Source organism: Ictidomys tridecemlineatus, chromosome 3, assembly GCF_052094955.1.
Source record: "Ictidomys tridecemlineatus isolate mIctTri1 chromosome 3, mIctTri1.hap1, whole genome shotgun sequence".
Taxonomy (NCBI): Eukaryota; Metazoa; Chordata; class Mammalia; order Rodentia; family Sciuridae; genus Ictidomys; species Ictidomys tridecemlineatus.
The window spans coordinates 148,630,156-148,658,028 of NC_135479.1; the positions used below are offsets into that span (position 1 = coordinate 148,630,156).

Genomic DNA, 27,873 nt, shown 5'->3' on the forward strand with positions numbered 1-27,873 from the left:
ACAATACCTTTATTTTATTTATTTTTATGTGGTGCTGAGGATCGAACCCAGGGCCTTGCACGTGCTAGGCTAGTGCTCCACCACTGAGCTACAATCCCAGCCCAAGATCTATTGTTTTTATAAATTATCTATATCTATAAATTAGTTTGAACATTGTGTCTCTAGAATCTGGTACAGTGCCAAACACATAATAGATATTTAGACATCATCAAAAGAAATAATATTGTCTTATGTTTTATTAGCAGAATTCATTGAGAAGAGTGATTAGGAACTAAGCATTTAATTATCACTCTGTTCTCATTAAAATATATTACTTCTCTCCAGTATCTTATAGTTAAAGGGACCAGTAATCCAACAACATAAAAAGCATAGTTAAAACAATGAGGAGGTTGGTGTATGCATATCATCTTGCATTGGAGTATGAATTATTGGGGGGCATGTTTTATATAAATGAATACACTAATAGAACCATTCTTATCCCAGTATTCCAAGAAAATAGTCTGTGAGTCCATCCCCAGAAGAAGAGAACCAATCAAGTTTGCCAGATGAGGAGCAGAAGAAGAGAGTCCAAAAGGTTCATCTTGGAAGACCAGTAAAAGTTCAGGAAGCAAGGGGTGATGAGGAGTGGAAGGGTCATGGCATAGCTTCATGACTTGCAGGGAATACGTAAGCAGTTACAGAGGCATAAAATAGTCTGGGAGTTGAAAGTATTTCCACGTGACTAGAGGGTAGGGTTCAAGGGAAGTAGAGACTAGGGATGCCAGAGGGTAGGCAGACACCAGGTATTTGAACTTTATCCCATGAGCAGTGGGAAGCCTTCCAAGGTTTTAGTCAGAGGAATAACTTGCCCAAATTTGCTTTTATAGGAATTTGACTATTATTAATTTTGGGGGGTATTGGGGATTGAACCCAGAGACACTTTAACACTAAGCTACATCCTCAGCTATTTTTATATTTTGTTTTGAGACATGGTCTTGTTAAGTTGCCAAGGCTGGCCTTGATCTTGAGATCTTTCTGCCTCAGCCTCCTGAGCAACTGGATTATAGGTGTGCACCACCGAACCTGGCAGCAGTTTGACTTCAGCAGCAGTGTGGAGGATGGATTGAAAGTGGGCAAAGAATGGGGATAAGGAGGTCATCTAAGAGACTGTTGTGGTAGTTTAAGGTCATGTGAGGTTCTTGAAAAATGTTGATAAATTAAGTCTAAGGACAGAGGCATATTCTCAATGAACTTGTTAAAAACTTGACATGACAAATGTTCTCTCTGATATGTGGATGCTAACACACAATGAAGTGGGGAAGGAAGAATAGAAGTTTATAGGATTACATACAGGAGAATGAAGGGAAGGCAGGTGAATAGGAATAGGAAAGACAGTAAAATGAATTGGACATAATTTTCCTATGTTCATATATGAAGACACAACCAGTGTAACTCCACGTCATGTACAGCCACAAGAATGGGAAGCTTTACTCCATGTATGTGTGATATGTCAAAATATATTCTACTGTCATATATAACTAAGAAGAACAAATATAAAACTTGGCATGATTGCTGTTTCAAAGTCAAAAAGTAAAAAAGAAATAAAAAGATGTGTGTGAAAGACTTCAGAGACTATTTCCTTTTCAGAAGGGGGAAATGCATGAAGCAAAAAAAAAAGATGAATTGAGATATTATTAATGTTATATCGAGTGGCCAAAATTTAGCCATCATTATTTATTTTCTTATTACAGGATTAGTGACCAGGCCAAACCTCAGAAACCTCACAATCTAGATTGTGAGGTCAAAGAGGAAATTCTGTTTCATTTCATGAAGCAATATCCATCTAAACACAAACTAAACTGAGCCATCTCTTTTTGGTGGTAGCGGAGGAATGTAAATTACAAATACATTGAATACAGCGTGTGTAAATTCATAATTTAGAGCTTATTTGGGAATCTCATGGAAGGTTAGGGCAGTATCATAAAGAGTAATTTTGAGAATGACACACCTTTGCTGTATTTCTTTTCCTGAATTTGCCTTGAGAGACCAATCACTGATAGTTGCCTAGTTTCTGTATAGCTCTCAGAGGACTCCAAGAATCTCTCAAAGTCACTTGTTCTCCAAGCACTTTTCAGAGATCCTAAGTTGCTTGTATGTCACTTTTCTATCTTACTCTTCTAGGAATGGACACTCTCCCACTGTCCTGAGAGGGAGGCAGCTTGATTCTATTCACCTCTCCTGTCTTGCTCTTCTCCTGACACAATATGTTAAGCCAAGTCAGAAACTCTTTGTCAACTCTGACATCCTCCTACCAATTGAATTACCCATTCAGAATAATTTTAGATATAAATAAAACACAGTTTAATTTTTAGTTTGGTTGGTAGTGGCAGCTTTTGTGGATGCCATAATTTTGTGCAAAGTGGGAAGATAGTGAGTTGCCCTTACCTTCTTGCATTTCTGTATCCAGAAAATGCTCTTTGAGTCCCAACGCTCCTGATCTTGCATCAGAAGCTACACTTGAAGACTGTAGTTTTCTTTTGTGTGAATTGCTGATTATGAAAGAATCTACCTTGTAGGGTTAATGAGAGGTTTAAGTAAGCTAATTTATGTGCCTGGCATATGGGTACAATTAATTCTGTGTCATTAGCCAGACAAAATATGCCTATGTCTTTCTGAACTGTTTTCTGGTCCACACTGGTGCTCCTTATTACCATTCTAGTATGTACATAAAGAGTCTCCTCTTCTTTCATTGTCCATTCATATTTTCCAAGTACCCATGTATTTGACAAGAATATGTTTCTGTATTATTATTTTTGCACATTATATTGAATGTTGCTATTTGCAGAATACTGTTAGATCCTCTCAATTTTAGCTTTTTAATTTTCAACCATAATACAAGATAGCTGATTATCGTGATTTAAGAAATAAAGACATTGAAGCCCAGGGGTGTGAAGTAAGCTGTGCTTTGTTGTCAGTAAATGTTGGAACTAAAATGAGAATCCAAGTGACGTGGTTCTAAAATCCACTCTTCATGCTTCAGAAAAGGACCTTCCACTGAGCACTGATGATTTTTAAGAAATCAACTTTGATAAGGTACAGTTTGAGTATAAAAATCTGCTTTAGTTTTTCTATGTTAAATTTACCTTACATTCTGGGATAAACTCTAGTTGTAATCTGTCATATTCTTTATATTGCTGGATTCAATTTAATATTTCACTGGGAATTTTGTGCGATTTATTTTAATACTGTTATAGTAATGATCTGTAGTATTTCTTTTTTTTAATTTTTATTTCTTTTGATAGTGTCTTTGTTAAGTTTTAGCATTATGAAATTCTGACCTCATGATGAGTTGGCAAGTATTTCTACCTACTTTGTTTTCTGAAAGAGTTAGTGTGAAATGTGTTATATGAAACCATCTGGGTCTGGAGTTTTCTTAGTTGGAAGATTTTTGATAATAAATTCAATTAATCAACATGAATTATGTCATCAATGTAGGACTATTTAGATTTTTCATTTATCACTTTTGATTATTTGTACTGTTCAAGGAATTTTTTCATTTCAACTGAATTGGCATAAAGTTATTCTTAATATTCTCTTGTTTTTTTCATATTTATATAGGATCCATGGTGAAAATTTCTTTTATTTTCTTAAATTAATAATTGATTTCCCCCTTTTAAATCTCTTGATTAGTTTAGTTAGGTTATCAATTTTGTTGATGTTCTTACCAAATCAACTTTTTCTCCTTTTTAATTAATTTATTTATTTCATTACAATCCTTATTACACATATAGAGCACTATTTTTTGTATCTCTATACATACAGTATGTTCACACCAACTTATGCTATTATACATGTATTCTTTTTTGTATTACAATTCTTAATTGTATTACAATTCTTAATATACATATATACCACAATTTTTCATATCTCTGTATATAAGGTATGTTGGCCCCAATTTTCAACTTTTGGTTTTTTAAATTTTCTCTATTGTTTTCTATTTTGCTGATTTCTGGTCTTATCTTTATCACTTTGTTCCCTCTATTAATTTGACTTTTTTGTTTTTTTTTTCCCCTAGCTTCTTATGGTAGAAACTTAGATCACTGATTTTAAGCCTGCTTTATTTTCCAGGACAGTGGATAGAGTTCTAACTATCCCTATAAATACTGTTTAATTGCATCCCATAAATTTTGATATTCTGTATTTTTTCAGTGGATTTCAGTTAAAAATATTTTCTAATTTTCATTGACCCATGGATCAACATGTCCTGTTTAACTTCCACTTCAGGGTTTCCCTAGATACATTGTTATTGATCTTTTAGTTTAAGTCCTTTTTGGTAAGAACATTCTATGTATGATTTTATTCCTTTTAAATTTACTTGAAAAAATTTTTTTTCTGGTAAAACATTCCTTTGGTGAATATACCATGTGTACTTAGAAAGAAAGTATGATCTGTAGTTGTTGAGTTTTAAAGTGGTTGACAGTGTTCCGATCCTCTGTTCCTTTATTGATTTTTTGGGTCCATGCTTCTTGTCAATTGCTAAGAGGGTTATAATCTTCTGCTTTGATTGTGGAATTATGTCTTTCTTTAGTTCTGTCAATTATTGCTTCATGCGCATTGAAGATCTGTTGTTAGGCACCTACAAACTTAGGATTTTTATGTTTTCCTGATGAATTAACCTTTTTTATCATTATTTTATCCTTGGTCATACTCTTTAAGTATATTTTATACAATATTAATATAATACTTATAGACTTCACATACTTATTGTTTGCACAGTGTAAGTTTTAATTCATTTATTTTTCTGTTTCTCTATACATCCATCTCGACAACATGTATATAGGCCTTGATTTTTAATCTGTTTTGATGATCAGCTATTGACTTTTTTATTTTAATTTTTTACTTATTCTTTTTAGATATATATGACAATAGAGTGTATTTTGACATATTGTACATACATGTTGTACATACATTCTAATTAGGAATTTCTCTTGTGGTGTATTCATATATGAACACAGGAAGAAAGACCAATGGAACAGAATAAAAAGACACAGACACAAGCCCACATAAATACAGTTATCTCATATTAGACAAAGATGCCATAAACATACATTGAAGAGAGCCTTTTCAACAAATGGTGCTGGGAAAACTGGAAATCCATATGTAATAAAATGAAATTCCACCCCTATCTCTCACTTTGCACAAAACTCAATTCAAAGTGGATCAAGGATCTAGGAATTAGACCAGAGACCCTGCTCCTAATAGAAGAAAAGGTAGGCCCAATACTCCATCATGTCGGTTTAGGAACCAAATTTCTCAACAAGACTCCTCAAGTGCAAGAAGTAAAATCAAGAATGAATAAATGGGACAGTATCAAACTAATCAAACTAAAAAGCTTCTTCACAGCAAGGGAAAATAAATAATAAGAGCATGAAAAGAGAGCCTATAGAATGGGAGAAAATCTTGCCACCTGTACCTCAGATACAGCACTAATCTCTAGGAATTTTAAAAAATTTAAAAAACATAACACCAACCCCCCCCAACCCAATCAATAAATGGACAAATGAACTGAACAGGCATTTCACAGAAGAAGAAATATAAGAAATATTAATTATCAAAATATATGAAAAATTGATCAACATCTCTAGCAATTAGAGAAATGCAAATTAAAACTAAGATTTCATCTCACTCCTATCAGCATGGCAATTATCAAGAATACAGCAATAAATGTTGGTAAGGATGTGGGAAAAAAGGTATAGTCATACTTTGCTAGTGGGACTGCAAGGTGGTGCAACCACTCTGGAAAGCAGTGTGGAGATTCTTCAGAAAACTTGGAATGGAACCACCATTTCACCCAGTTATCTTACTCCTTGGTTTATAGCCAGAGTACTTAAAATTAGCAAACTACAGTGACACAGCCTTATCAATGTTTATAGCAGCTTAATTCACAATAATACGCTGTGGAACCAATCTAGGTGCCATTCAACAGATGAATGGATAAAGAAAATGTCGTATATATATACACAATGGAATATTACTCAGCCTTAAAGAAGAATGAAATTATAGCATTTTCTGGTAAATGGATGGATCTGGAGACTATCATGCTAAGTGAAATAAGCCAATCCCAAAATGTTGTCTCTGATATGTGGGTGCTGACACACAGTAAGCCGGGTAGAGGGAAGAATAGAAGTCCAATGGATTAGACAAAAAGAAATGAAGGGGAGACAAGAATAGGAAAGATAGTAGAATGAATCACCTTATTATTTTTAAGCTATTCCTCTTCACGTTTTTTTTTAGTGATTGCTCTAGGTTTTATAATATATATCTTTAATTTGTCACAGTATTCTTAGATTTAATATTTTTCCATTTCATAAAAAAGTAGAAAGCTTGCAAACAGTTCATTTACCAAAATTCCTAATGTCCCTTACAGTCTTATTCCCAAATACCTTACATTTATGTTTATTATCAACTCAAAAGTTCTGTGTATATGTGTGTACATGCATGTGTGTTGGGGGGGGGGAGAGAAAGAGAAAAAGAGAGAGAGAGATATCACTGTATTTAAGAGGAAAATAATTATACCCAATAACCATTTCTAATGTTTTTCCACCTATTCATGAAGATTCAAGTTTTCCCCTGACTTTCTTTCCCTTTTGCCTGAAGAACTGCCTTTGCCATTTCTTGTTGTGCAGATTTCTCACAATGAAGTATGCTCCATTTTCTGAAAATGCCAATGTTTGCTGAATATATTATTGTAGGTTGACAATATTTTTCTTTCTTTATTGCAAAGATCTTGTTGAACAGTCTCCTGATTTTTGTGGCCTTCGACAAAATATATGTAGTTATTGGAATAATGCCTCATTTTTTAAATGTAATGTTTCTTTTCTTTCCTGATTTTATATTTTTTTCTTAGTGATTCTTGTGTTTTGACTCTGATATTCTAGGCATGATTTTCATTGAGTTTATCCCATTAGTGATTTGTTGAGCTTCTTGAATCTTGTAAGCCTATGCCATTCACCAAATTTTGGGGCTTGTAGTCATTATTTCTCCAAATGTTTTTGTCTGTGCCCCATAAGTTTCCTCCTCTGTTTCTTAGACTTTGGTAACTATATGGTAATGTTTTGAAATTGTCACATATGTCCTTTAAAATACTGTTTTGGTTTTTAAATCTTTTTTCCTCTCTATTCTTCAGTATGGATTTCTGTTAATCTACCTTTAGTTCATTGATTTTTTAATCCATTTTTTTCTATTCTGCTTTTAAGCTTATCTAGTGAATTTTGAAATATACATATAGTATATTTCTAAACTCTTCATTTTATTCTTTATTATACCTTCTTTGTTGTTGTTGTTGTTACTAGAAATTGAATTAAGGGGTGCTTTACCACTGAGCTACTTCCCCATCCCTTTTTAGTTTTTATTTTGAGACAGGGTCTTGCCAAGTTGCTGAGACTGGTCTTTTTTTGTGGTGCTGGGGATTAGAACCCAAGGCCTTGTCCATGCAAGGCAAGCACTCTATCTACTGAGCTATATCTCTAAGGCTGGTCTTGAGTTTGTGATCCTCTTGCCTCAGCCTCCTGAGTCTCTGGGATTGCAGGTCTGTATCACTGTGCCCAGCTGTATCTTCTACTTTTTAACTGAGATTTCTGAGATTTCCTGTTTCTTCATTTGTTTACAGTGCATGTTGTTTTTTGCTATTGTTGAACGTAGTTCTTGTATCTAATTTAAAATCCATGTCTGATAATCCCAGTATCTGCCTTATCTTGTGGTTAGCATCTGTGATGGTTAATTTTATACGTCATACTTGACTGGACCATGAATACCCAGAAGACTAGTTAAACATTTCTGGGTGTGTCTGTGGGAGTGTTTCCAGACATGATTAGCATTTGAATTGGTGGATTGAGTAAAACAGAGGGCCCTCCTTTCTTTGGTTGAGGATCATTCTATCTGTTGAAGGCACAGAACAAAAGGATAAATGAAGGTTGAATTCTATCTGCTTCCCTGATTGAGCTGGAATATCAATTTATGCACTCTTGGTTGTCAGACCTTCAGAGCTGAACTGGAATCACACTACTACTGTGTGGATCTCAGACTTTGAACCACACCACCAGTTTTGTGTGTCTCCAGGCCTTAGGAGGTGATGGTAGGGCTTCTCAGCTTTCTTAATCATGAGAGTCATTACCTTTAATAAATATCTTTCAAAAAAAAAATATATATATATACATATACACATGCACACACACACATACATGTAGCAAACACATTAGAGTTGTCCAGAGACACAGAATCAGTAGGACACATACACATCATGCTGTCATTAACATAGACCATTGTCTTTCCACAGAATTTATTGAATAACAGTCAATTCACAGGCTACACTACTTGCAATATTGTGCAGCACTGGACAAGCATTCACTGAATACTTGTGAGTCACCTGATAGTCATAAGCCAGGCAATTACAGATTCCTTTATTCCAATCTTAATATTTATAATGCTTAAGTCACACATCACAAGTACTTACATATACAGATGTTATATATGTATAATGTACATACCTTGTATACATACACGTATATATTTATACATATTACATGTACATATACATGTGTACACACATATGCATGTATTATACCACACCATTATATATTTAGGTTATAAAAAGATGAGAAAGGCTTAAGGCAACCAAAGGGGTTCAGGAAACTGAGAGCTGCCAAGAATACAAAGAGTCACTGTCGGTGGTCAGATGAGAGTATGAGCCAGCCAAAGAATTTGTTCTCTAGGCAGGGTCCAGACAGGCAGTTTCAGAGTGTCATCTTGGTGTGTCAGTTTGAGAGATCAGTTTGTAGTAGGGTGTGTGTGATCATCACCGGCAGAAGAAACTCTCTGTTGAATCCTGAAGACAGAGATTCGGGGACTCAGCTTTGTGGTAATTTACTTGGGCAAAACTCATGATAAGTGATCAGTTGATAGGGTCAGGGTGCCACTACGTCCAATCTGGGTGCCCCTCTTTTTATGGGCCTTGGGGGGAGGACGTTGCATCATTTGGTGGTCTCAAAAGCTCATGGCCTCTTTTATTATGATATGAGTTTGATATGTCCATGCTTCTGTGTGCTTCAGTTTAATTTGATAAGTTCACAGGTGGTCATTTTTATTAGTGTTGGGAGTTGCCCTGACTCCAAAGACTAATTTCCCCATCCCCCAAGAAGAGCCATCCAATGGTGAGCCCTGCTGGCTCACATGATCCTTACCCACCAATCAGACTAACCCTGCTGGCTCACATGATCCTTACCCACCAATCAGACTAGCCCTGCTGGCTCACATGATCCTTACCCACCAATCAGAAAACACCCCATGCCAACTGTCAAACCGTTCAACCATTAAACTGTCATAACTGTCAAACCATTAAACTGTCATAACTGTCAAACCATCCCCGGCTCTATAAATATGCAGAGCTGCAGAGCATTTTCTCTGATGACGAGCCTTGATGGTTCTTTCAATTAGTATAAATAATTTATTTATGTTTGCACTTTATTGTGCTAGGCAGATGGTGATTGTTTATGTGCACAAACAAGATGTAGAGTCATTCTACCTCAGCACTTAAACTCAAAATGGAGTAACTCATGATCAAAGTATTGCTTTATAAAATGGAATAACCAGGGTTAGGCAAGTCTGAAAACTACCAGTCATCATGGTTTAACTCAGAGCAGACCTGCTCTTTACACACACACAGCAGTACCCACGTGTGTGTGTGCACACAAATTAATATTAATATAGCATCTGTTATAGCATCTGATTAATATAGCATCTGTTGTCTTTTTTTTTGAGAGGGAATCAGATTCTCTTAGTCTTTTTTATGAAGAGTAATTTTAGATTATATCCTTAATATTTTCCTTGCTCTGTTGAGACTCTGGTTTCTGTTATGTTGCTCTAAAGTATGTTGGCTATTCTGTTTTTTCCTTTGTAAGCAGGATTAAACTTGGTTAGACTCAAATTGGTGGACCACTACGCAAAGAAAAGACCACCACCTCCAATTTGAATCAAATTAAAGCAAAGCTTGTATTTGTATACATAGGAGCTGGCCAGGATTGTCTCTCCTGAAAACCCTGTGCTAGAGGTCAGTACCCCAGCTTTCCAGGAACATGGTTTTATAGCACAAAAAGTAGCAAAGGGGGGTGTCTTGAGAACTTACAGCTAACAGGGTTTTGACAAGCATAATACAAAGGCGGATAGCAGGTTAATTTAATTTGTAATTTGTATCGTATGATTCAAGGTTGATGTTAGTAAGTTCCTTATAGTTCCTTACGTTCTTCAATTTTGGTGGTTGAAAATAGTATAACAGAACAGTAATAAGTAAAGCAAAGATGTGTGAAACTTCCCCATTATTTGGCCATTGAAATACCTGGAGAGAATGAGTAAAGCAAAGTCATGTCTTTATTAATTCCTCTTAACATTACACAGATTATTTGCCCATTCCTCCTCCCCAATCTCTCTCCCTCTTTCTTTTTTTTATAATATGAATATCACAAAGGGCTTGGGCTTTATGGAAGGTGTTGAATAGGGAGAAAGCTGAGACAGTACAATTTCAGTTATTTTTCTTTGAGACTGTTGGTTGGCCTCTGAAAATTATAGTCCAAAAGGCTGCTCTATAGCAAATTGATTAAAGAGTGTCTACTCTTCACACTCTGATGGTTTGTTAGGATTCTACAGAGGAATGTGTATGTCACCAAATATTTGGGCACTCCTATAGCACAGTCAAGTTAACACAAAATTCACCCTCACAGATGGACATGTTTATTTGTAAAAGAAGTCAAACCCTAATTTAGGATTTATACAGAATGATCAAAAACGTCACTGGGGTCTGTGGTGGGGACGACAAGCACAATTAGAGTTTGGCACTTTTGAAGGCTTCCTCCTCCTAGAACCTCTTTCCTTCTCATTTCTTAGATTTTTTTCCTGCCACTCAGATGACTCCTTTGGCTTTCATGTGGGATCTTTTTAACACTCAAGATTTAATCCAGGTACTGTGTTGCATAACAGAGGAGGAAGCAGAGAAGAGGGAGAAGGAAACAGGCTTTCCTGAAAAGCTCTCAGAGAAGAACTTTGTTGTTACTTGGGTTTGAAGTTTTGGAATTCTTTAAAGTACAAGGCCACATTCCAAAGCCATCTGAAGTGGGTTTGGGGTTATCTGTTGCAGTGTTTATACTGTCCTCCATTTCAGATTGCGGCATTCCCTTTTTCTTTTGTGGTGATACCTGAAACAATCTTTAGTTTTTAACTGCTTTTTTGTTTTTGTTTTTGTTTTTAGCTAAGAAATGTCTGTTTTTGTGGATGGAAGGTGTTGCAGTTCCCACCTCCCTTGATTCATTGTGTAGTGTTCACAGGCCTCAACTTCCTTATCTATTGTAAAGAAGTTGTTGCCGGTCCCTTTGACTTTTGACTGAGCGATTAGAAGGACATTAGGGAACTTTAATAATGCTATTTCAGTGGCGCGTTTGAAGTGGAATGCAGAATTTCTGAAGGAGGAGGAGGAGGCAATGGATGTGAGTGACATATTTGGGTAGCTTGACTAGAAAAGGGAGAGGGGAGGACGTAGTTACTGGAGGCGGCGTGCTGAATATAGATTTTCAAAATAACGGAAGATCTTTGCTGTTTTGAAGGCACAGAGCAAGGGACTGAAGTGGGAAACGGAAATGTGAAATGGTGGGATGATGGAGCTACTAAGATCTTGGTGGGGGTTGGGAGGTGTGGATTAAGGTAAGGACAGGTGGACACTCCAGTGTGTACCAAGAGAATTACTTCAGTTCCTTCTGGTAAAACTAAAAAGTGAGGTGCTTGCCAGAGATTGGAAGGGTTAGATGGGAGCAGGAGTTTAAGAACAACAGATCTGTGTAACCACTAGGCTGTTAGGAACTCACGGAGGGATAAGCAGCAGTGGTACCCATTTGAAGTGAGTGAATTGAGGCTCAAAATTTTTATTCATTTTTTGTTTTAATTTTAGATTTTTTGTGTCCCAACAACTCTGGATATCACTTGGTCACTGGTGCTATAGACATTTTCTTTGTTCTCAGGTCTGTTTCAACCCAATACTTTACTTCTCTAGAAATTTCCTATGAATTAATTCTTAAAAAGCAATCTATTGGGCTGGGGTTGTAGCTCAGCTGTTGAGCACTCACCTAGCATGCTCAGGGCCCTGGGTTTGATCCTCAGCACCACATAAAAATAAATAAATTAAATAAAGGTATTGTGCCCAACTACAACTGAAAAATAAATATTAAAAAAAAGCGCAATCTGTCACTTTGGCTCTATAAAAGATAATGTGAGGTAAATATATTGTTAAGTACCATGTCATAAAGTTTATTTATCTTTATTTTTATATTTTGGGTACCAAGGTTTGAACTCAGGGGTACTCAGCCACTGAGCCACATCCTCAGCCCTATTTTGTATTTTATTTAAAGACAGGGTCTCACTAAGTTGCTTAGCACCTTGCTTTTGCTGAGGCTGGCTTTGAACTTGAGATCCTCCTGTCTCAGCCTCCCCAGCCGCTGGGATTAAGAGTGTGTGCCACTGTGCCCAGCTTATAAAGTGTATTTTTAATATATGATTTAATAGAGCATCATGATGAGACCTTTTCATTTTTTTAATTTAACAAATGATTTTCAGTGTGATTAGAAAATTTGAATATTTTCAAGACTTTTTTGCTTGTTCACTTCTTATGGGTATGTCAAGATCCTTATATCTGTACTACCTTTTTTCTAGTCCAGGGAAAACAAAGGGGTCCATTGAAACAGCCCACTGTTTCAGCCATTGATGGAACAGAGAGTTTGGGATGAAATTATTTCATAAGATTGCTATATGTTATGCAACTAAGTAGGTACATATTTCAAGGTATTTAAACATAGACAATCAAAAACATTTACATATTCCCTGCCCACCTTCATTTCCTGTGCAAATAGTAGCACATATTATATTCATTTCCTTATTATTATTTTTGCAGTTTCTGCATAATAGTTCATTGTATTGATGTACCTTAACTTGTCTCCTCTGTGATAGATATTTACAGAGTTCTGGTCTTTAATTATTGTAAACAGTGCTAAAGTAGATGATATTTTGCTTATGTAAAGGTTGCTTAATATACTTCAAATTAACCATGTAAATTAAAATGCCATTTGTCAAATTTTAAGTGGATACGCTTTTCTTATTGAGAATAGATTAAAGTTCAAATTGAAATTTAATGTTATGTTGAGACATCAAAATTAACAAAAACCTTACTGGTTTGTCAGTGGTTAGAAGTCTTGGATTTTTCCTCTCTTTCCGGTGCTAGGTATCCAACCCAGGGTCCTTGCATGCTAGGTAGGTGCTCTACCACTGAGCTATAACCTTGGCCTGAAATCTTGTTATTTTGTGCTTATTTTTGAAGAGACATTTTTAAGTACAATAAGGTAAAATATTCCAAACTTCTATTTGCAATTTGTTGCAAATAACACAGTATGGAGCAGATGATATTTATTCACTGTGAATGAAAATGTAGCTTCATGTTATATTTGCTATATTTTTCCTGTCCTCACTCACCCATTAGATTTTGAAGTATTAGAGATAATTTTATCTTAAGAGTATTTAACAAGATAATGCAGTATACAGAGCTGGTAAATTTCTTGAGTTGAAGTTGCAGGATTTAATGTTTATGTTCTTTATTGACTTGTACTTCAGCAATTCCAGTGTGTCCTGTATAAACTAGTGATCCTTTACTGGTACAAAACAAATTATGTACAACCAAGCATAAGTCAATTTAAAACCTTGGTATCAACAAAGTCACCAGACTGTTGCCTCTGATTATCAGAATAATAAACAAAACGATTAGGCCATAAGCTGATTCATCTTATATACTTATTAACTGTCATACATACTCCCTGATGTGGCTAGAGGGTCCCAGAAAGTCTGTTTTAAAAGAAAATATTTATGTAATTATTTTATATATTGACTTAAAAATGAAAATACATATAAATGTCATCACCAGCTTACTGCTGTTGAAGAGTGTGTCTATAGTAGTTAAGAAATGCTTATACTGGGGATAGTTAAGGAGCAAAAATGATTGGATATTGTAATCCCCATCTCTTACATTTGCCTTTGGAAAAGCAGTTTTTGCTTAGTAGGAATTCCCTGGAAACTCAGAATTTGTCATATACAGTACAATATTAAATGTTTTTGCACAGTACCATGAAAAGGCCATGGTAAGTTATAATTTTATTATTGTCTGAAAGTCCTTATAGCATCTACACGCTAAGGTAGTTCCTGGGGTTAGTAGAAGAAAGAAATGAAAATACCTTTGTATTAACTTTCCCCAGACTGAGAAATTATCTGGGGATTTGTCAGCATACAGACTGATAGGTACCACCCCTGATGTGCTGTTGAAGAGTGAGGTCAGATGAGGTGAGGTCTATGATTAGCTAGTAAAGAAGTCATTTGGAAATTTGTGAGGACATCAGGGAGCAGAGGGGCAGAGGTGTTGCAAACACAGTACCCAAATCACAGGCTTTGTTGTCAAATTGCTCCTTGTAAAAAGATCCTACCAGGAATCTAGTGCTGGATCAGTAGTTTCTATTGTCCTTGAAATACTGACCTATACCTAACCTCCAGATTAGAGAGACACTTTAATCTTTTCTAAGAAGCTGAGCTTGCTTCCAGCAAGTTAACTTAGTTCATGATTATCTAAAATAGTCTTAGTACTATTTACCATTGATAATGTTACTCACATTAGTCCTGAAATAGTGAAGTAAATGTCAGTTTGGAATTGGTGGTACTTGGTGTTGGATTGAACATAGGGAATGCAGGGGAGTGGATGTCAAATTTGATTCTCAGGTTTCTGTTATAAGCACCAAAATCAGTTTAGCACTGTGTACCGAGATGATGAAACTGCTCATAGTAGGAGCAGGTTTGAAGGAGAGGCAAGAATTCAATTTTGGGAATTATTTGGTTTAAAATATCTCAAGGAAAGTCCAGTATCCTAATATATTACCTTTTATCAACAAAGTCATTTTCCTCTTCACTCAAGCCATAAATCCTGAAGTCACTCTTGGTTCTTTCTTCTTTCTCACTCTCTACCTCTGGTCAATTATGAAGTTCTGTCAATTCTGTACTTCTCTAGAGCTATCTGGATTCTCTTCTCCTTCTCTTCATAATTTATGCTTATTTTAGGTCCTCATCATTTTCCTAGTGGACTATTATACTAGGTTCCTAACCTCCAGTCTTTCATTATTATCTGTCTTTAGTTCAGTTTCCCATACCGCCACCTGCAGAGGACTAGGGGTTCTTCAGTGGTGGGTGCTGAAGGGACATTGCCTAGACAGAGTTCCAGACCTTCCACTGCTGTTTTTATCCAGAAGGGCTTTTCTTTTTTCTTTTATACTTCTTGTATTTCTTTATAAAATTTCATTTGAAAGCATGTTAAAGTAGTTATATAGACAAATAAAAGCTGCAGAACCCTTGTCCTAATGACTCTTCATTCTGCAAAGATTGCTAGGATGATATTCTTCAAATAAATATGATCAATTCATTCAGCTGTCTAATGTCCTTCAGTGGTTCACTGTTGCCTTTAGGATAAGGATTAAAATTTGTAGCATACCTATGATCAGAGCTTAAAACCTCAAATTCACTGCTATGGTTAGGATATATGTCTCTCAACTTCTTGACTCTCAGTGTGATGTTATTGGGAGATGACGGAATCTTTAGAAGGTTGGGCCTAGTGGGAAATCCTTAGGTATTTGGGTTCGTGCCCTTTAAGGAGTTTGAGGGACCCTGGTCTCTTCTACTTCCTTTTTACTTCCTGGCCATGATGTGCGCAGTTGTTCCATCAGGTGCTCTCCACTATTGCTGTCTGGCATCTCTATAGAGGCCAAAATGTTCTATTACGCCTTTCCCTGAGCCATTCCTCTCTTATCAACCAATGCTTTACAGCCCTGCTCAGATGTTATTATTCTTATGAATCCACTATGACTCATTGCTGTGTTTTGGGTTTGGTTTGAGTCTGAGCTTCAAAGGTTTATGTACTAGAATCTTGATCTCTGGTATGGCTGTGTTGAGGTAGTGGGACATTTAGGAGGTGGAGCCTGATTAGAGGTCATTAAGTCATGGGGGCATAACCTTCACAAGGCATTAATGCTGGTCTTTGAGAATGATTCAGTTTTCTCAAAAGCATGTCATTTTCTCCAGTTAAATGAAGAAGGACATTGGTATGTTGATGGGTATCATATTGAATCTCTTCTCTCTCTATGTAATGGAATAATCTGAGGAGCTTTGGCATTAGTTCTCCTTTAAAGTTTTGGTAAACTCAGCTGAGAATTAATCTCTTCCCAGACTTTTCTTTGTTGGAAGGCTTTTAATCATGGCTTCAGTAATTTGCTTGATATTGCAACATCTGGTCTCAAATTATACTACAGAGCTATAGTAACAAAAACAGCATGTATTGGCATAAAAACAGACATGAAGACCAATAGAAGAGAAGACACAGAGACAGATCCACATAGATACAGTCATCAGATCCTTGACAAGCTTCCAAAAATATACATTGGAGAAAAGAAAGTGATTTTAACAAATGTTCCTGGAAAAGCTGGATATCCATATATAGAAGAATGAAACTAGAGCCCTCTCTTTCCCTACACAAAAATACTCAAAGTGAATCAAATACCGAGAAATGAGATTAGAATCACTGCAAGCTAGAAGAAAACTTGTGTCAAAACTCTAATATATTGGTGCAGACATTGCTTTCCTTAATAAGACTCCTAAAGCTTAAGAAATAAAACCAATAATCACTAAGTGGGATACTTCAGATTAAAAAGCTTTTGCACAGCAAAGAAAACAAAAACATGAAGAGAGGGAATACAAATGGGAGAAAACATTTGCTAGCTCTGCTTCCAACACGGGATTAATACACAGAATATCTAAACTCAAATAAGTAGTTCATTCTATAGTTCAATCAAAAAATGAGCAAATGAACTAAACAGACATTTATTGAAAGAAGAAATACAAGTGGCCAATAAATATGTATATGAGAAAAAATGTTCAATCTCCTTAGTAATCAGAGAATATAAATTAAAACCACCTTGAGATTTTATCTCACTCCAATTAGAATGGCAGTCATCAAGAAAACAAATAATAGTAATTGCTGGCAAGGATGTAGTGGAAAAGGTAGACTTACGCATTGTTGGTGGGACTGAAAATTGGGACAGTCACCTTGGAAAGCACTATGGAGATTTCTCAAATGACTAGAAATGGAACTATTTTATGATGCAGCTATCCCATTCCTTCATATTTATCTAAAAGAACAAAAATCAGTGTACTGTAGTGATACAGCCACATTGATGTTTATAGCCGTGCAAATTCATCATTGTCAACTTACGGAGCCAGCTGTGGTACCTGTTAGCAGACAAAGGGATAAAAAAATGTGGTATGTATACATAATGAACTTTTATTTGGCCAGTAAGAATGAAATTATATCACTTTCTGAGAGATGGAACTGGAGAACATCATGCTAAAAGAAACAAGCTAGACTCAGAAAGTTAAGGGAAAAATGTTTTTTTCTCACATACAGAAGCTAGGGAGAAATAAGGAATAAAAAAGGGGGGAGTCTCATGGAAGTAAAAGGAAGAACAGGGGAGTAGAGGAAGGGAATCAAGGAGAAGAGAGGAGAGATGGGAAAGGGGAGGAATTGCAAAATGAGATGGACCAAACTATGCTATGTGCGTGTATGACTGTATTCTAGCAAACTTCACTTTTAGGTATAACTATAAAAAACAATAGATAAATAGAAGAAAGATCAACAGAATAGAGGAAGGGAGTTGGGGAGGGAGGAGAGGAAAAAAGGGTAGGTACTAGAGATTGAAATAGAGTAAAGTATGTTATATGTATCTATGAATATGTCAAATTAACCCCACTATTATGGGTACCACAATGCACTAATATAAACATTAAAAAAGAGCACATTGTTTTAAATCTAGGCCACTCAATGTGCTTGGCCCCTTCTGCATGTGGCCAGTTTTCTTTCTGTTTTTATGCCAAGTTGTGACTTAGCCAGGGAGGTTCTTGCCGTGCAAATGAACCAACAGAACTATGAGGTAAATAAACCTCCCCCTTTTTTTTTTCTTTGTGGTGCTGGGGATTGAACTCAGGGCCTTGTGCATGCAGGGTAAGCATCTACCAACTGAGCTATATCCCCAGCCCTAAACGTCTTTTCTTTACAAAACATCCAGCCTCAGGTATTTTGTTATAGAAACAACAACAACATCAACAGACTAACACAGTCATTTCCAAACAAATTTATGATTCCCTTCTTTGTACTATTTCTTTGCTCCCATAATTATTTCTGTAATTTGCTGAAAGTACAGTTAACTGGAATCATATGCATTATATCTGTCTTAGACTTACTTAATAAGTTAAGAACTTCCTGGGTCTTAGGCCTACTGCATATTTTTGTCTTTGTATTTTAAACCTAGTACTTAAGCTGTTGTGGACCTCAGTCAATGATTATGAGGTGAATGGAATCAAACTTGGAAGTAGGTGCTGCTACCCTTTGATAATTCTTAGGAATTTATAATATTTGAAATGTATATATTGGTTCTTTGGCATTGACAGATCCAGTCCAATTTAAGACTAATGCTTAAAACATAGAGTCAGCTTGATATGAGAATAATTGCTCTACTTTGTATTTGCCTGGCCCTGTCTGGCATCAGGTAAATTGAGGGACTACTTTCAATATTACATAAGAGTTTGCAGTTTGGCACAATTTTTAGAAAATCCACTTTATTGATATATAATTTATATACCATAAATTTTGTTTAAAGTGGACATTTTGATGGATTTCAGGATATTTATGGATTTGTACTATCTTATCATAATTTTAAAGTATTTTTATTGATCCACAAAGAAACATTATACCTATTAGTAGTCACCCTCGACTTCCACCCACCCCTCTCATCTCTGGGAAACCTATCATATACTTTTTGTCTCTACAGAGTTGTAGGTTGTGAACATTTCCTATCAGTTGTGACATACCACATGTGCTCTTTCATGACTGGTTTGTTTCACTTAGTGTAATGTTTTTGAGGTTCATCTATGTTTTAGAATGTATTAGTACTTAATTTGTTTTTATTGCTAGATAATATCACATTCATGTATGTACAATGTTATTTATCATTCTTCAAGTGATGGATATTTAGATTGTTTCTACTTTTTGGCTACCATGAATATGGCTATGAACATATGTAAAAGTTTTCATGTGATATGTTTTTATTATGCTTATATTTCTACTCAGGAATAGAGTTGCCAGGTCTTGTAACTCTTTAGTGAACTGCCAAATTGTATTCCAAAGTAGCTGCACACATTCTGTGAGGGTTCCAATTTCTCCATATTCTTGACAGCACTTGTTGCTGTCAGTCTTTTTTACTGTAGAGAGATTTCACTTTCTAATGACTAACGATCACATCTTCTCATCTGCTTTTTGCCCATTCATTTGTTTACCTTGTCATTTACACATTTTTAGTTGGATTATTTGTCTTTGTATTGTTAAATTTTAAGATTTCTTTATATATGCTAGAGACAAATCCCTTATCAGATGTGTGTTTTGCAAATATTTTGTCCTGTTGTGTTGGGTGTCTTTCACTTTTTTGGTGGTGTTATTTGAAGTACAAAATTTTCAGTTTTGATGAAGTTTATCAGCTTTACATTTTATCAATGTTGCTTTTGTCACTATGTGTAAGAAATCATAGCATAAGTCGAGGGCAGTGGTACACATCTATAATCCCAGCAACTTGGGAGGCTGAGGCAGGAGGATCTCAAGTTCCAGGTCAGCTTCAGCAATTCAGTCAGACTCCCATGCCCAAGTAAAAAATAAAAAGAATTGGAGATGGTATTGGAACACCCCTTGATCCAATCTCCAGTACCAAAAAGAAAAACAAAACAAAACAAACAACAACAATAGCAGCAACAAAAATTGTTGCTTAACTCTGGCAAAAATTCTTGGGTCTGTTTTTTCCTTGAACTTTTTTTTTTCAATCCCAAGGGAACCATGAAATCATTGTAACTTATTTCGGTGCCTGTGGACTTGTATAATCCCAGGATCAGAGCAACAAAACAAAACGGATAAGTCAGGTAGGCCACAGTTGTGTGTGTGCTTGGAGATGGAGGTGAGGATGGTGCCTATTTGCCCTGCCAGAGTTGGAGAGGTATTTGCTAGAATCTGTTAATAAAGACTTAGCAGTCTCTTATCTGGTGAATAAAGACTTAAAATGTTGGTTCAAACAATATAAACAGACCTGTACTTTTTTGTTAATTACCATCTAAATTAACCTGTGCTGGTATCTTAGACTGCTGTTTAAACTTATATGCAATAAGAAATTTACAAAAGAAGAATATTTGGGTGAAAGCTAGCAGGGTAGATTGACAGCGAGGAGACCCATAATATCCAAACTATGTCTGCTATATAAAAATTTCAAAATGCTAACTATAGTAATTTATTTTGTTTATTCACTTCTTGGAAAATTGGATGTTTGAGGTGGTTTTTTGGTACATTTCCCTGCTCTTTCTCTTTGTGCCAGTTTAAGGAATTGCTAATTGTCCATTCTTGCTGGAAAGTACTGATTTCCATTTGAATATAACAGTCTTTTTGCTAAAACTTTCCTGTGGTTGTTTCTATCAAATACAGAAGCCTTCTGTTTGTGGACTGAATGTTCAGCCAGCCGTGACGTAGTCACTATTATCAATGAAACTTATTCATCATTTTCCGTGCTAGCACATTGTAGGGGCCTTGCAGAGGATCTTGGAGACTTTCAATGGAGCACTTCTCCTTGCTTACTTCCATACACTGTTGCTATTAAGTGATTCTGTTCTCTATCTTTTCCAGACCTTGTGGATAATTAGGTCTTTTTGTTTTCTGTTTATTCCTAAAAGTGTTTTGTAGGTATGAGGCACTGATTGAGAATTTGTTCATTTTCTAAATTAAAAAAAAAAGGACAATTAATGCTCTCAGCAGATAATTTCATTCTTTTTTATATATGTTAACCCCTTTTGCATCCGGTGTCATTTTACTAAGATATAAACAATGTTATGTTTTTATAAAATAAATGAAGTGGAAGTTTGGTGATCTCAGATTAAAAGCTTATTACTCTTTCAGTAATTAAACTTTTTGATATTTGATTTTGTATATTTGTGGAAGGCTTAGATTAATTCACAGGTAATTGCTAATTTTCACTTGTATAGATACAGCTGTAGAGATATAGAAGGATTTATTTGTCCTCATTCCTGAGTGGAATACAGTAGACGTTGTTATCAAACTAAACCTATCATACACTTTGGTAAAATCTTGCACACTGACATATAGCAGATACTTATATGAGAGCCATATGAAACACAATCAGCCTTCCTAGCATGGGTATTGAACCTGCCGTACAATAGTGTTATGATAAGTGGCTTTCCCTGTGTGTGTTGGTTGTGGAGAGCAGGGGCAGAATATCCATGATAGAACAATAATTGCATTTTCCTGACTCCTTCTAAAGGTCTTTTCTTTTTTCCAAAATATTCCATGAAAAATGGCATATGCTTGCCTTACATTCTCAACCCCTGGTCCTTTCTTCCAAGAGTCTGAGTTTCAGTGGCTCCTTCAGCCAGTGGCTTCTTATAGTATCCGTTGGGTTAAGAGGGCTACACTTGAATATAACAGTCTGGAAACTAAGGGATTCATTTAGAACTGATCAGTTCAGTAGTTTTCATTTGTAGGAATTCTGTTCCTGTGGGGACATTTTAGGAAAAATTTATTTCTGCCATACAAGGAACTCCCCCTTCCTACTTTATATATATATATATATGTACATACCCTGGCCCTGAACCATAGAAAATTTCTGAGTTGAAAATGAGTCTTCATTTGATACCTATTTAAGTAAGTACCTCAGGCCTGCTTAGGTCCAGAACCAAATTCTAGGGGTACTCAGGAGATACCAGAGTTGCCCTGAGGCTGGAAGCAGTGAAGGGATTATTCTTATTTCTCTTCGCATTTTCCAGAGTGTCTAAAATAATATGCTGTAGACTGAGTGAGCACAACAAATATGCTAGAACCCTTTATCTGTTGTTGTTCTTGATTTACATATGTGTCTATTTAAGATTATTAAAGCCCAAGATAATTGTAGAATTTCTCATTTTATCCCATATACCCCTCAAGTCTCTCAACCACAGATTTAAATACTTGTATTTACTGAACTTTGACATTTTCGTTGTAGAACTCCACATTTCACTTGCAGATATAACTTTTGTCTCTCTGTAGTGAACGGATCATTGTTATGGTACTCACTGATCTCTACCCTCTGTGAGCAGGACACTTGTATTAAATGAAAAATTACCTGATTACAGATTGTGATTTATATTGATAATGTAGAAATGTATAATATACATTTCATTTCTCTAGCCATTCTGTCTTGCCTATTTTTGATACAATATGGGTTTTCTTTATATCTAAGATTATTCTGCTATGTTCATAACTGATTGTGTCCTTCCCTGTATTTTCTCTCTCCCCCAAATCTATCACACCGATGCCAGAGTTACCTTAGTAAAAACATAAACACATCCTTCTCCTGCTTATAAAAATCTTCAGTGGTTCCAACCTGTTGGGTCCAAAGCCTACACTGTAAAGTCATGCCAGTCTCTTTGAATCTCTTTGTAACTAAATTTTCTGCACTTCTGTTCATAATTTTCCTCCATGCGCATTCTCTAAACATACCATTCATTTGCATGATCTCCAAGCCTTGGCAGATGCGCTTCCTCTGCCTGAAATGCTTCTCATCCACTCTGTCTTTAGAAACCCCTACTCATCCTCTGCAGCACAAAAGTTATGTCCTCTCTGGTCTCACAGGCTATTTCTTTTCATCTGTGCTGGTGTAGTGTAGCAGAGCAAATGATACTGCTGTTACATCACTTGATTGGATTGCTCCTCAAACTTTTGAGGACTGATTTTGTAAAATGTCATAAAATGAAATAATAGAAAAATGAAGTATAAAAAGATATACAAAGTAGAAGCCTCTTTTAAAAATCATTAGATTCAACAGACATGAAATTACTGCTAGATTGGTATAAAAGTTTATAAATATTCACAGTTAATTTCTGTACTTAGTCATCTTCTTTGGGCCAACAACAAATAATTCACAGATCAGCACTTGTCCCTGGCACACATTTTAATAGAACTGCTGTGTAACATTTATCAATTTTATGGTTCTTTGCTCTCCTCACTATACAGGGGTTGTATCTCAATGATCCTATGTTTTGTCTGGCTTCCTATCGCCCACCCCAACCCTGCAAAAAAATTTGGTCTTGGAATAGTGCATGAAACAGTTTAACAGTAAATGTTTGGGTGAATGAATCAGGAATAGCATGACCTTATATTTATAAGAAGCATTTTAGTTTGTAGAGGTCTTGGGTAGAGTTTTATTTTAGCTTGTACATGTAGTACTTTGAACTTCACGATGCCATGTGAAGTTTCCTATAGGGAAAGGGCTTGCAGATAGTCTGAAGTAGAACAGTGCTGTTGTAATATGCCTTTGTTTTCGTGGTCTCTAAGAAATCCCGAGTGCAGGAAGGAGACATCACCACATTCTTGGCACAAGCCATCAAATGGCTCTTTGCTCTAGGAGAGAGGAGGTTGGAACCAGTAGCACCATTGAAGCAACCTTTTATCAAATTGTTGCTTTGAGGAGAATACTTGCATCCAGCTGCAAATGAAATGCTTTTCATTTTTCTGGTTTTCCTGACAAACCATAGGCAGATGTCATTCCGTCCTCCAGGTTTCCCATCTTGGGGACAGACAGCCCCTCCAGGATCTTCCCCATCCTCATTCACAATTCATGAGTTTATATGTATTTAGAATCTTCATTTTGAAAGTTGTATTGCCAGTTTCAGAAGCCTAGAATTTGTCCCGCTTCCTCTAATTTTGGAGCAGTATTCTGCTATAGTGTGAAGCATTGGAAGCCAAAGTTCCAGGCTTCACTATTGACTGATTGTGTGACTCTGGGCGAGTCATTCTCCTTTTATAATTTGTGATATCTGTCCTCATTTGGAATACAGACTAAATTATTTCTAGTATTGATTTTTAACTTTCTATTTGGGCTTTGCATGGGTCCGTGTTTGTTTGCCTTGCTTTTTTCTTCTCCTTGTTCCCTGCCAACCTTCCCTCCCTTCCTTTTTGTCTTTTTTTTTAATAGTACTGGAGATTAAACCCAAGACCTCATACATTGTAGGCAAAGATTCTCTCACTGAGATACACCCACAAATCTTTTTTATTATTATTATTTTTTTTATTTTTGAGGCAGAGTGTTACTAAGTTGCTGAGGCTGGCCTTGAACTTGTGTCCTTCCTGCCTTAGCCTCCTAATTTGCTGAGATTACAGGATTTTGCCACTGCACCCACATTGCTTTTCTTTTAGTCATTATTTAACTCTGGTGATCTTCATGTAATACCATGCACATATTATGTCAGTAGTTACCATATTATATTGATATTCTCATTGCTTTTTTTCTCCCCAGCTGTACTGTGGCTTTCTCAAAGACATCATATTATTTTTGTATTGGCAGTTCTTGGCCCAGTGTCCGAATTAACATCCTTCAATGTTGGCTGACTTGATGTAGGCTGAACTCTGTCCTTGGTTTTTGCTTCAGATTTTAGTTTAGCAGTCTACCTATCAGCTGAGAAACCTTGTACTGCCTGCATAGTTGATGACCCATTAATATATTACAGAACTCTTTAAGGTTGTAAAAGCCCAGTTAAAGTAATGCTGATCAGTCATGTGCACATGTAAAACAGAAGGGAGTTGTGGTTATTCATTCATTGTTCTTAGGAAGGTCTCATTGCTTATTAGCTTGATGAAGGATAGATGCTGAGATTTCTCTGTCTGTGCCTTCTTGGCCTCTGGCAGCCGAGAAAAAGACATGAATTCTCTGCCCACAGACTGTCCGCCCCACAAGGCATACTGCCAAGAGTCTCAAGTCACATGCCTGGTGAGTTGCTGCTACATTTTTTTCCTTCTCTTGTGTTTTTCAGGGCTACTGTTGTTGGGCTCTCTGCCTGGTGTCCCTGAATTGTAGCTCTTTTAGTTGTCTGACTGATGAACTCCAAACATTGTTTAGCAACTGAAGCAATCTTTATGGTGACTGGATTACCTCCACTGAGTAAGCCAGACATGTGCTGGATTGTTCTAGTCTTTGCTTCTGAACCTCAAACTCGGCATCATACCAGCTTATAGTCCTGAAGCCCTAAGTGCCCCCAAACCTGGGATATGGGTGAAAGGCAGTCAAGTCAGTTCTCATTTCTTCCCCTGGGGAGAGGTGTCCTCATCCTCTGGGGTGAAGGCTTAGCTAGCCTTGCCTTTCTTCCCAGGCATTCCATTTTGCATTTCATTTGCAGAGTTGAGCCTCGTGCCTCTTTGTAATACCTTCCGTATACAAAATGTTAGTATACCTATGGGAAAGTTAATCCTTTGAGTTGTGTTTTTAATGATGATAGTGGATTTAAAGTGAGCCTCAGTGCATGTTTTTTTGGCCCAAGTGTTTGTGAGGTGATTTGCAAGGGTTTAGTGAATGGATGTCTAATGGAGTGAAACCTATTAATGCTTAAGTTTATTGACCCACTAACCTTAACTTTGTCTAACACTGTGTTCTATGTAACAACCTTGAGCTTGGAATGACCCCATTACCTTGAGTTAACTATTCTGCTGAGGACTGTTAAGAAAAAAAAGAAAAAGAAAAAACCAAAACCAACCAACCAACCAACCAACCAACCAACCAGACAATACTGAGAATTGAGAACTTGGAAACATTTCTCTTTTTTCTTGGTATTGCCTCTTCTTTCTATTTAATTTCTGAATTCTTTTCTCTCTCTCTTTTGAGATGCACAATAAGTTCATGGAAAACCTGTATTTCAGTATTGACCTATGCACTTTCCACATGTAACTTTGAGAGAATTTATCTTCCTTTGTAAGCTGTAGTTTTCTTCTTATAGCATATTGTCTGGATACTGTGATGAATGTGTTGAACTGCTAACATAAGAAAGCCTCAGGAAAGCCTTTTTTTCCATTTTCCTGTTAAAATTCACACAAAATATTATTTGCTATGAATGAGTCACTTGTGCTGGTATTTAAAATTAAGAGAAAATGTTATAAATAGCATTAAGTACAAGTTGAGGCACTTAATGAATAAAATTATTTAGTTCATCAAAAAACTTAACACCAAAAAAACAAATAACCTAAGGAATAATAATAAATGGGCTAAGGAACTGAACAGACATTTCATAGAAGAAGAAATGCAGTCGGTCTACAAATATATGAAAAAATGTTCAACATCTCTACAATTAGAGAAATGCAAATAAAAAATGCTCTGAGATTCCATCTCACTCCAATCAGAATGGCAATTATCAAGAATACAAGCATCAATAAATGTTGGCAAGGATGTGGGGGAAAAGGTACAGTCATACATTGCTGGTGGGATTGCAAATTGGTTCAACCACTGTGGAAAACAAGTATGAAGATTCCTCAGAAAACTTGAAATGGAACCACCATTTGACCCAGTTATCCCACTCCTTGGTTTATACTCAAAGGACTTGTAGACCAGTGGTACAGAATAGAGGACACAGAGACAAATCCACATAAATACAGTTACCTTATATTAGACAAAGCTGCCAAAAGCATATATTAGAGAAACGATAGCCTCTTCAACAAATGGTACTGGGAAAACTGGAAATCCATATGCAACAAAATGAAATTCCACCCCTATCTCTCACCATGCACAAAACTCAACTCAAAGTGGATCAAGGACCTAGGAATTAAACTAGAGACCCTGCACCTAACAGAAGAAAAAGTAGGCCCAAATCTCCATCATGTCGGATTAGACCCCAACTTCCTTAATAAGACTCCTATAGTGCAAGAATTAAAATAATCAATAAATGGGATGGATTCAAACTCAAAAGCCTCTTCTCAGTAAAAGAAACCATCAGTGAAGTGAATAGAGAGCCTATAGAATGGGAGCAAGTTTTTACCACATGCACATCAGCTAGAGCACTAATCTCTAGGCTACATAAGGAACTCAAAAATCTTAACACAAAAAAAAAAAACCTAAATAATCCAATCAATAAATGGACCAAGGAACTGAACAGGCATTTCTCAGAAGAATGATATACAATCAATCAACAAATATATGAGAAAAATGTTCAACATCTCTTGCAATTAGAGGAATGTATATCAAACTACTCTAAGATTTCATCTCACTCCAGTTAGAATGGCAGGTATTATACATATAAACAACAATAAGTGTTGTTGAGGATGTGGGGGGAAAGGGTACACTCATACGTTGTTGGTGGGACTGCAACCAATCTGGAAAGCAGTATGGAGATTGCTTGAAAAACTGGAATGGAACCACTATTTGACCCAGCTCTCCCACTCCTTGGTTTATACCCAAAGGACTTTAAAAAATCAGCATACTATAGGGTTGCAGCCAAATCAATGCTTATAGCAGCACAATTCACAATAGGTAAATTGTGGAGCCAACCTAGATACCCTTCAGTAGATCAATGGATAAGAAAATATGCTATATCTATACACAATAGAATATTACTCAGCATTAAAAGAGAATAAAATCATGGTATTTGCAGGCAAATGGATAGAGTTGGAGAATATAATGCTAAATGAAGTAAGCCAATTCCCCAAAACCAAAGACCAAATTTTTTCTCTGGTATAAGGATGCTGATTCATAATTGGGGTGGCGAGGGGAGCATGGGAGGAATAGACAAACTTTAGATAGGGCAGTGGGGAGGGAGGGAAAGAAAAGGAGATATGGGGGTAGGAAAGACAGTGGAATGAGATGGACATCATTACTCCAAGTACATGTA

At 36.2% G+C, this 27,873-nt stretch overlaps 1 protein-coding gene across 7 annotated transcripts in view; it reads left to right on the forward strand.

The window, feature by feature from the left end:
* Positions 1–27,873, forward strand: part of Igsf11 (immunoglobulin superfamily member 11) — a 141,761-nt gene that overhangs the window by 28,247 nt on the left and 85,641 nt on the right. For 3 of the 7 annotated variants that reach the window (XM_078044171.1, XM_078044170.1, XM_078044172.1), the window contains exon 1: positions 24,974–24,992. The exons of 2 other annotated variants lie outside the window; for them this stretch is intronic. In XM_078044171.1, the coding sequence (XP_077900297.1) occupies positions 24,986–24,992 (7 nt within the window). In that variant the 5' untranslated portion in view covers positions 24,974–24,985. Of the gene's footprint in view, positions 1–24,973; positions 24,993–27,873 lie in introns of those variants that run through there. 2 more of the 7 variants (XM_078044169.1, XM_040270319.2) reach the window with 2 other exon arrangements.